This window comes from Crocodylus porosus, unplaced genomic scaffold, assembly GCF_001723895.1.
Source record: "Crocodylus porosus isolate Cpor-Errol unplaced genomic scaffold, CroPor_comp1, whole genome shotgun sequence".
Classification (NCBI taxonomy): domain Eukaryota; kingdom Metazoa; phylum Chordata; order Crocodylia; family Crocodylidae; genus Crocodylus; species Crocodylus porosus.
Genome location: NW_017728931.1, coordinates 62311700 through 62322954, shown reverse-complemented (window position 1 = coordinate 62322954; position 11255 = coordinate 62311700). Strand labels below are relative to the sequence as shown.

Genomic DNA, 11255 nt, shown 5'->3' with positions numbered 1-11255 from the left:
AAGGAGACATTCCCGGATGCTTTTGGTGAGCCACGGAGGCTTGTGTGCTCTCCTGCTCCCTTTGATCCTCGTTGGGTTGAATTATAACAAGGCCTAGGCAAGACAATGCCGGTACCATCTGCAAGGCTTGGGGTATGGTAAAGGGGCAGTTGGAGCCATGCATATAGCACATAAGGCTCGGGTGTCCAGGGACATCTATTTTGAAATGGGGCCCAGGGAAGTCCATCAGAACCGTGCTCAGATAGGCTTAAAGGCAGCCTCCCTATATCAATTATTCCAACAAGACATGGCAGGTGAGAATAGAGGGTGCGCATTGGGCCAAACTGGCATGGTCGAGGGGGCCTTGGGGGTAACACGGCCATTCTTAAGGATCCCACCCTGTGACAGTCATGCATACATATCTTCTACACAGAACCAGCCTAGAATCCAGGACATCCCACAGTCTCTACATGCAACCATCTTCTTTTTCTCCTCCATTGCTCCTGCTGTTTCAGAAAGGACAAGAAAAGACAGCTGCACCACACCAAACTCCTTTGTCTACTGGCCCCCACTGGTCAGGCTTTTAAAGCTACTGCTCAAGTCATCCTGGCTCTCCTAATTAGACACAACTGTGATCAGAGGCAGGAAACAGGCTCTGATCCTGAGTAGCTTGTACTCCATCATGCCCACATACTCTGTCCTAAATATATTACTACTAATATACTATATGAATGTAATAGAATTCTATTAAAGGTTTTATATTTAAATCTTTCTCTCATGAGCTTATTAAGGATTGAACACAAATGACTTAGAACAATCAGTCCAGCTGATAAAATTTGAGATTGCAAAAACTGTCATATATGAAAATTAATACGACAATGGTAAAATCCTCATAAAAAGCTAAAGTGGTTTCATTTTTATGGTGGCTTAATTCAAGTTTAATATTTTATACCTACCTCAGCCTCATACTTTATTTTTTTCTCCTCTAAAACACGAACATGTTCTTCCTTCTGGTGTTCAAATTCTGATTTTAGAAAGGTATGCTCATAACGCAGTTTATTATATTCTGTTCGGTATTTTTCTACTTCCTAAATTAGAAAGTGGAACAGTCACTCAAAGATAAGTTTAAGCACATGAAATTTGTTTTATTTTACCAACACTGGCTATAAAATATCTACATCCCCTTCTCAAATAAAGTCATTTTTATTTAAACCCTACCCCCATGCCAAAAGAAACAGTAAATAATAACTCCCCCACAAATAAAACAGAATTAGATACTCATTGCTTACTTCATCTAGCTTCCTAAATCGATCTCTCATTGGAGTTTCCAATTCTTGTTGTATTTGTGCTTTTAACAACTCCAGCTTTTGAGGAGTTAGCACCTGACATGAAGAAAAAACAAAAGGTGGTGTAAATAATTCAAGTATCATCAAGTGATTTACACTGGAAAACAACAAATGCTGGATAACAAAACATTCTTTATTTAAAAACAAAAGAATTGTACATAGAGGTTTTTTTAATCTGTTCCATTCATAAAGTTTGCTCTTAAACATTTCCTATTTTGTAAAAACTTTATTAACCCTCCAAAAGTTGAGAAGATTTCAGAGAAAAATCCTGTAACATTGTGTATATGTACATAAGTAGCTTTTGCAATGTGTGAAAGAAATCTAGCCACTATATAATCCTTGAAATTCTTCAAGTCACCTATTCTGTAGATCATGAGTGAGAACTATTTGGGCTGGAGGACCACTTTACAAGTTTTAGTGAGCTGCTACAGGGGCTGCAGGGGTGGGCATTGATCCTACCTGCCCCTGTCTGCTCTGTACCCATTTCTGAGTGTGCTAGACAGAGCGAGCAGGCAGACACTCCATAGAGACCAGCCTGGGACCCACTCACTTGGTCAGATGGGATGGGGCCACATATGAGTAAGAAGCAGCCTCTGGGAGCAGGATGGGTGGGCAGAGCTGGAATCTTCGGACTGTGACAGCATGGGGACAGAGCCATGATCTGCTCCTCACATGTCCCAATGATGGGCACCAGTTCTGCAGACAGAGACACGCAGGGAGCAGATCACACCTCTGCCCTAGGCCCTGGCCCTACACTGTCACTGCCCTAAGATCTCAGCTCTGGCCCCAGCCCTCACCTTCCTGCCTGTCCTGCTTCCAGGAGCCATGCCAGCTGAACTCACATGGCCTGAGGCACTGTGTGGGAACACAGAGCAGCACAGCCGCATGCCAGGGACTCGAGGTAGGAGACGGAGTGCAGGGAGAAGGGAACTGAGAGCCACAGTTACCCAAGCCCAGCCAAACCAGTGCCATGTTGTCCTCTGCTTGTCCCTGCATCCCCTTCCCAATCCTGAGTCCCTGGCACACAGCCAGGCTAGGCCAGGCCAGTACCTCACTGTATTCCTACACTCCGCTTTGGGCCACGTGGGTCCAGCTTCTGTCCAGCCCAACCTCATGCCAGGGACTTAGGGTTGGGCAGGACCCATGCCAGCCACTCCAGCTCTGCCCATGTGGCACAGCCTGAAGCAGTGCACAGGAACACAGCACAGCACCACATTAGCAGCAGTCATGTCCCTACCGGGCCCTGGCTCAGCAGAGCACAGACAGCCTGCAGTTCCTGGCCCTCTTCCCCCTGCACAACTTCTCTCATCCGTGGGGAGAACCTTACCTGAGCTTTGACTCACCAGGGACTGTTTGGTCTACAAATGGCCACAGAGACGGAGCTGCATGCAGGCAACCTCACCAGACAGAAGCCTGGCCAGGAGCTCAGCTCCCCCTGCCTTGGAGCATATATTGGAGACTCAGTGGAGTGGGGCAGGGTGGGCCAGCCCATGAAGGGGAAGGGAGAGGCACTGAAAGCCAGGGCAGCTGCAGTCTGAATACAATTCTCTTTCAGAGGAGCAGCCATGGGCTGGACAGAATCATCTGGTGGGCCAAATCTGGCCTGCAGGCCATATTTTGTCCACCCCTGATATATACAGTTCTAGATGGATTTCTACAACAAGACTAAAAGTAATATTTCTCTCTGCTGGTAACATGTCTCACCTGCATCCTCAGTTCTTCTAGTTCTCTTGTTTTATCTAATAATTCTCCTCGGAGTTCAGCAAGAAGAAACTGAAATTTATCATTGTTGGTTTGTTTTTCAACCAATGACCGCTTGAGCTCATTCTGTGATTTTGTATACTCATCCTGTAACCTGCAAAATATAGTTAAAAAAATACTAAGAATGGTCATATACAGTCTAAGAAATAATTGATCACACTGAAAAATATCCATCACAGAGGTAACAGAAATACGTAAGTAAAAAAAATAGCAAGTCTGAAAACATTTACCAGGTATCAGCTCCATTTCCTCCCCTCGTATTTGACATAACAAATATCTTAAAATGTTGAAGTTGATCAGTATTTACAAATTCAGAAAATCTCACCTACAGTTCAGGAGACCTCTGAATTGTTACTATGTAACTAGAAAGATTTCGCTGTCGGAAATCTAAACAGATGAAAAGGAAACTCTTCTTCACTTAGCCTTGGCTCAAACTAAGGAAAGCAACAACTTAGAGTACGTACCGTGTATGTTCTGCTTTCAGAGTTTTATAATTTGTTTTATGATGTTCACACCGCATTCTTTCATCAATTAAAAGCTTCTGTAGTTCTTCTTGTGAACCAGCAAGATTACCACTTCCACTTGCTGGAGGGAGGAGGCTGGTGAAAGTATCCATTCTTGTTGGTAACAGCCACGTAGTAATGAATTTAGTCCAAAATCAGGACCTTCAAAAGACTTCCATCTATCTTTTCGCCTGTGGCATCTCAGAAAGTAAAATTACCTGCTGCAAACAAATGCATAAAACTCATTGGTGGTTCAAGGACAAACACTTGTGTTTTCTTTACAGTGGAGCAACAGCCCTGGCATAGTTAAGACTGACAATCAAATTCTGTTTCAAAGTTAGCTTTCTATAAGTGCTCAAAAATAGTGACTTATTTATTTATTTTTATAATTATTTATTTATAACTCAAAATTACTTATCCCCATCTAGTAACGTAGCACCCCCAGATGCCTTAAGGAGGAAAAAGTGTGCACCTAAGACTGACAAGACAAATAGATCACACAGAGCATGAGTAAAATAAGCAGCTAAAAGACTTTCTGGCCTGCTAGTCTTCACATGAGCTATGTAGCAAAATGAGACAGGAAGCAGCATTTAAATACAACTTGACCATGTCCTTCCTAAACTGTCTCCTGACATAAATCTTTATAAAAGTAAAGGAGGTATTTTGGTACAATTATCCTCTCACATGTTCTTTCGTTCTTTCCCCCTCCCCTCCACACATCCACAGTATGAATTAAATCAGCAGAAGATGCCAAAAGTACTCAAACAATTTTCAGAAAGACAGACATATTACAGATATAAATGTTTGCCCAGAGAATATGGAAAACAAAAGAGGGAGGACTGAGAACAGGGGGAATAGATATCTAGGTAGTAGTGGAATAGGGATAAATGAGGATGGATGGCAGTTGACCTGTCAGTCCACCATGCCTGCACCAAGATGTGGCCCTCTGAGATCACTCCCTGCTCCTCACATGTGCACCAAGACCCTAGGGGAGACATTTCACAGGTTTCTAGGGTCAGAAGGGACCTATTAGATCATCAAGTCCGACCCCCTGCTCTGGGCAGGAAAGAGCACTGGGGTCAAGTAACCCCAGACAGGTACCTGTCTAACCTCCTTTTGAACACTTCCAAGGTAGGGGAAAGCACCACCTCCCCTAGAAACCCATTCCATATTTTGGCAACCCTCACCATAAAGAATTTCTTCCTGATGTCCAATCTAAATCTACTCTCCTTCAGAGTATGGCCACTGTTTCTAGTGACCCCAAGGGGTGACCTGGTAAACAGAGTATCCCTTATTCCCTGCTGACCCCCTTGATGAGCTTGTAGACAGCCACAAGACCATCTCTCAGCCTTCTCTTGCAGAGGCTGAAGAGATTCTGGACCCTCCATCTGTCCTCATAGGATCTTACCTGCAGGCCCTCACCCATACGAGTAGCCCTCCTCTGAACCCATTCCAGGTTATCCACATCCCTCTTGAAGTGCAGTGCCCAAAACTGGAAGCAGTACTCCACCTGTGTCCTCACCAATGCCTCAGAGGGGAAGTATCACCTCCCTAGACCTGCTCGTGATGCGCCTACTAATGCAAGATAAAGTGCGATTAGCGTTACTTATTACCTTGCCACACTGGCGACTCATGTTCATTTTTGTGTCGACTATGACTCTGAGATCCCTTTCCACTGCTGTGCTACTTAGAATGGTACTTCCCAGTCTGTAGGTGTATTGGTGATTCTTTCTCCTCAGGTGCAGCACTTTGCACTTTTCTTTGTTAAACTGCATCCTATTCTGATCCGCCCACTTCCACAGTCTATCCAAATCTGCCTGAATTTGCTCCCTACCCTTTAGTGTGTTTACTGTACCCTACAGTTTGGTGTCATCTGCGAATTTGGACAGAGTGCTTTCTACACCCTTATCCAAATCACTGACGAAGATATTGAATAGGATTTGTCCAAGGACAGAGCCTTGGGGGACACCACTGCCCACATTTCCCCAGGTAGAAACCAACCCATATACCACCAGTCTCTGGGTGCATCCCATAAGTCAGTTTTCCCCCACCTGACTGTGAAGAAATCCATGTCACAGCTACTTAGTTAACTTGTAAGAATTGGGTGTGCTACTGTGTCAAAAGCCTTAAAATCCAAGTAGACAGCCACAAGTAGAGAGGGGAAGATGTCCCTTCCCCTCTGTGCATCTAAGCCCTCTCCCTTCAAGGGACCAATGTTTGCCCACAGTATACAAGTCCCTTGCCCCCTCCAATGAAGGCTGTTAGGGACGGTCCAGCATCTCTGCAAATGCCTGAACCTCTGCCTACCTACCCATAGGACTTGAAATCTGGTGAATCCTCTCCCTGCCTCTCATGTAAGCTAAACTCTGGGGAAGCCCTACTTCTTCAGATGGAGAACTGAAAACAGGCATGATGGAAGCATGAGCCAACCAGTGTTGAGACTGGGTGAAAAACTAAAACTGGGTTTGCTTTACATATCAGAAGCCCTCAAGTCCTGGGATTAAGGGAAGGAGGCTTGGAGAGACGAATACAGCCTGAACTCTGTACTTCTGCATTCATCTCCAGGAAGTGTTTGTTCTCTTTCAGCTGAGAACCTCACATTGAAATGAACACACACTTAACCTATTTCTGTTTAACTGCTTTTTCAATCACTCACAGACAAGTTTCCTCAGTTTATGGACAAATTACGGAGATGTAAAAAGGAGCAGGTTACCTGTGGTAAATTAGCCCTTTTCACTGAGCGTTAACCTACTGCAGGGTAAGCTTACCGCTGGGTAAAAGCTGGCCCAACTTATTGCTGGGTAAAAGCTGGCCCAAGGACAGTCGCTGCAGTGCAACTACTGTTCTGTAATGTGTTCATACCCTCCAATTGCCAGGTGATGTTAGTGATTTAAGTCTGGGGTCATTTGAAAGTCCCTTCACAAAAACAAAAAAAAGAAGCCCCCCAACATGTGCACACAAGCAAACTGCAACAGTGGTTTTATACCCGCAAGGAATCAAACCATGTCTCTAATCGGTTTCACAGATTTCAGTCAGTATTTACTCCAGCTAGTCCACTATTCCTTTAAGGAAGCAATACTGAAAACACTATTCAAAGAGTTAAACTCTACAGATACTGTAAAACACATGGGATCTAGAGATACCTCCCTCCTGTGTTGTCTGCATTCCCCCCCCCATAAACTGGAATCTAGACTGTCTCAAGCTCTTCTCTCTCCACACCATATACATACGGGGAAAGCCTTCCCTCCCCATGCCTCAAGAGTCAGAATTAGTTAGACTTTCATATGGCTAGGCCCTATGTTGGAATCCAGGGAAGCCATCACCCCCATTCCAAGCATTGTCCAAGCCCCCTCTCCCTGCCTCCTTTGCCCTGGGGAACCAAAAGATAATCCAACCTAAATCTCTGAAAATATCAGAATACCCTGTAGTATGTGGTAGAGGAACTAGCTAGAGGGAGGCAGTGGAAAAGGCACTAGCCAGAAGGTTATGGCAATTAGCTGAGCCAAGGACACCACTTCAGAGACCTAACTAAAGTAAGAACAAGGATCCCAGATGGATGGAAAACATAGTATGGACTTAGGACCTGGGCTACATAACCGAAGAAGTGTACAACTCTCCCCTCCCTCTGTAGGCTTGCACCTGCATGTAGATGTATAAAGCACCAGACAGCAAGGGAACAGCTTTATAATGTACAAATGGCTTCTAAAATGCCAGTGACTTCATGAAAGAAGAGAGAGAAGACTGGAAAGAGTGAAAGGACCAATATGCTACAGGAGATAGTAGATTAGATCTGGAGAAGAAACCATACATTAGTTTTTTTCTCAGATGCCCACAGCTGTATCAGAGCTTTTACAGAATTAAGAGTCTGCCATTTCGGTCCTAGCAACAATTCTATCAGTCAATACATACACCAGGTATTTCAGTACATGCCTACAACCCTTGATCCACTATAACAAAGTCTACAGGAGAGGAGAGGTACCCTGAGGAATCATATCCTTGTTTTTTAATTTACATGGTCCAGTAGCCCTGACCTGCAAATTTACATGATTCCTACAAAAAAAATTATTTTAAAATAAAAAATAAATATAAATTACCATTGAATTTAGCAGGCTGAAGCAAGTTAATGACTTCTGGGTGGTGTCTCATACCTTTCAGAATCTAAAATTAGGCAAAAGTATTTGATAGGGATAATTTAGGACAGGGGTCCCTCAACCCCTGGGCCACAGGCCAGATCTGGCATGTGAAGTCATGACATCTGGTCCACAGGGCTCTATAATGGTCCAGAAATTTGGCAGCAGGGGAGAAGTGGCAATGGTAATGCCCCACACCATTACTGCCAAATCCTACACCTTTTTTTTTTTGAGGAAAATTTTTCGTGTTCCAAATCAATTCCAAATCCATGTGAATCATTCAAGAATCATACTTGGTCCTGCTACCAGCCAGCATCCCCCACTCACGCCTGGGGTTTCAGAAACTTCCAAATCCTTTGGCAGGCATCCTACAGCCTGGAAGCTTGGGGTTTGGATGCCTCTGAGTTCTGCGTGCCCTCAGCTGTAGGGCCATAGGAGGAAGTTAGGGAACAGTTTCCCATTTCAATAAAGTTGGCATGTACCCGAGATCCTCCCACTGGGAGTTCAAGTGGGAGGCTAACTATGAGACTCTCACAGGGAGTCCTGTCCGCAAGCAGACAAAAGCGCAACCCTCCACTACACAGTGCCATTTTAATTGTATTACCTCGGTCAGGGTACTGCTCCATGTCACATTCTTTGTTTTCCCCTGCCAGTAAGAAAACCACCTTGGTGGTCATGGTATTTCCCTTGCACTAGGCTCCAGCAGGGGAAGAAACCTCTGTGGGAAACCCCATGGGATGGACCCAAATGCACAGGATGGGGCACACACAGTGACCCTGAGCACTCATCTGGCCTGCGGATTGGGAAACTTGGACACCACTGGTTTAGAAATACTATTCCTATATTTGTGCAGGGGGCTGGACCAGAGGACTCCTGAGGTCCCTTCCAGTCCCATGATCCTTTAATGCTAAACCACAACATTCTGAAAAACAGGAAATGAAAAGTTAACATAAACACCTATGCAACCGTAACTCATTGAACAATGACCTCATAGACACATATTCTCTCTGCCTTTGAATTCAGTTCTGAAGTACCTTAACTCTTCATTGCCTAGCTTCCTTTAGTTTGAATTTTGCTGAACTTGTCATTCTGGTAGGGCATGAGATGCTACCCTGCAACCTCAACTCTGTACACATAGGACACGTCCACACATGCAAGCATGTGTGCTTTCAGCAGCTCAAATAGCAGTGCAAATTTGAGCCCGGGCTTTTTGCCTCAGCACATGTGCTCAGACATGCACTTTATTGTGGAGCAAGTTGTGCCACTTGGAGGAAAATAACCCTGCCTGGCTCCTCCCGGATCTGCAGCCAGGGGGAGCAGGGCCAGCACCTGTGCTGTCCCCAGCAGTATAAAAGGCTGCCCTGTCCTGGCCCGATCCATACAAAAAGCTGCCCTGGTAAGCAGCTCAGGGCTACTCGCTCTCAGGAGCTTCTGGGGCCCAGCCAATTGGTACCTGGGGACACTACCCCTTGTGCCAACAGGACTGCTGCAGCAGCATCCCAAATCCATTTCTAAAAATACCCAAAAATCCATGTTCTTCCAGTTAAAACAAAAAATCACTCTACACACACACACACACACACACACACACCTAGAGACAGACAGACAGACAGATAGACAGCGATCAGTTGGGTAAGAGTTTATTGGTATATTTACAGTTTTAAAGCAATTTAGAAGCCTACCAGTGTCTCTATCATCATGATAAAATAAATTCTAAATACCTATATGTGTTGATGTGTGCTTTTGGTTTTCTTCACACATGATGGGTGTGTGATGGGGGAAAGTGGTGTTTGCAGGAATGGGGTAAGAAGGGGTGTGGGGGAAGGCAGGCGGGTATGTGGAGACAGATGTGGGTTGGCTGGTCTATGGGCAGGTATGGGGCAATTGCTGGGGGGACTGTCGGTGTGCGGGACCTTGTGGGGGGGTGTGACAGGGTGCCACTTTCGGAGCCTCTCCGGACATGCGGCTCTGCCCCCCTGTAATGGGCCGATCGCCCGCCTACTCTCGCCTGCCACGCCTTTATCTTATTTATAAATGATGGATAATTGGAATTAGCGGGAAGCTGCCCATTTGTGTGCGCCCCAATGACAGGGGACGCTGACTGCGGCTCCTTTTCCTCCCCTGCACCGCAGCCCAAGCCTTGCCGATGGTGCTGATGTAATCTATCCTGGGCCATGTTATTATGCCATGGCCCGTTGTCTGCCTTCGGGGCCCCTTACCACCCCTTCTCCCTCTCGGGGCTCCTCCTCGCCCCTCCTCACTTTGAGCTCCTCACTACCCCCCTAACTCCGGGGTTCCTCACTACCCCCTGGCTCCAGGGCTCCTCACTAGTGCCCCTTTCCAGCACCTCCGGGCTTGCCGCGCAACCTGCACCTCTTTACCAGCGCCTTTGTGCTGGTCATGCACCTGGCAACGCCTCCGCTGGGCCCTGCCTTGCACTTCCCACGCTCCTTGTCCTCTCTGGGGCCTCTCGCCCCTCTGGGCTTCTCGCCCTCTCTGGGCCTATGCCGCTCCTCTCGCGCTTGTGCTGCGCGCCCTCTGGGCCTGTATCGCGCTTCCCGCACTTCTTGCCCCCTCTGACGCCTGTGTCACGCTTCTTGCGCTTGTGCCGCGCTTCCCACACTCCCTCGCCCTCTCAGAGCCTATGTTGCGCTTCTCGGGCCTATACCACGCCTCTCGCGCTCCCTCACCCTCTCGGGGCCTATGCCGCGCTTCCCGCGTTGCGCCGTCCCTCTTGCGCTTGGGCTCAGGTGGCCCATAGCCATGCCTGGCCTCCTGACCCTTCCTCCGGGTCATGTGCCCTACTGGGCAACCGCCCTTGCAGGCTGGGGTCCCAACCCCACACACCGAGCGCTTCTCCGGCGCTCTCCCGCCATGCCCACTGTGGCACCAAACGCTGTGCCACCCTGACACCGCTCGCTGTGCCCCTAATGGACACCAGGAACCCCCAAACTACTGGGGAGCCCCATGAGGCCTCCTCACTCCCCTACAGCCTCACTCGGTCCTCCGGTATAACTATAACTAAACCATGAGCCAAACAGCTATAACACAAACACAAGAAGCCTCCTCTTGTAACCCAAAGTCCGCACTCACTCAGCTCTTCACCAGACCCCGTCTTATCATGTGGCCAGTCAGGGTAGCCAGGCTGTAACCCTGGACTCTGTCTGATCAGCTCTCCCGCCAAGCTCCTGCTCCTGTGGCTGCCAAGAGGGAACTGCCTCTGGCCTCAGCCTTCACTGTTTATAAAGGCCAGGCCCTGCCCCCTGGTGGTCAGCTGACCCACTCTGTTACCATGGTAACTCTCACCTGCTGCCCTGCTGAGTAGCAGCTGAGCCCATTCACTACCATTCAGTAGCAGGCACCCTAGTGCCCTGCTACAGGGGGACTGCTCAGGAGGGTGGGTCCCCTGGCTCCCACAGGGTACAACCTGGATAGCCCAAGCCCACCCACCCAGGGTACCAGCTCCACCCTGGAGGACCACAACCCCTATCCCCCACAGGGCCCCAGCCCCCCTGCCCAGGGTCCCAGCTCCACCG

At 47.5% G+C, this 11255-nt stretch overlaps 1 protein-coding gene across 3 annotated transcripts in view; it reads right to left on the bottom strand.

Annotated features, from left to right (window-relative positions):
• Positions 1-11255, bottom strand: part of CEP83 (centrosomal protein 83) — a 52444-nt gene that overhangs the window by 33079 nt on the left and 8110 nt on the right. For all 3 annotated transcript variants that reach the window (XR_002102929.1, XR_002102928.1, XM_019545237.1), the window contains exons 2-5: positions 3551-3810; positions 3030-3180; positions 1269-1361; positions 936-1067 (exon numbers count right to left, since the gene is read on the bottom strand). Coding sequence is in view for 1 of the 3 variants with exons in the window: in XM_019545237.1 (XP_019400782.1) it covers positions 936-1067; positions 1269-1361; positions 3030-3180; positions 3551-3702 (528 nt within the window). In the remaining 2 variants the exon portion in view is untranslated. The remainder of the gene's footprint in view (positions 1-935; positions 1068-1268; positions 1362-3029; positions 3181-3550; positions 3811-11255) is intronic.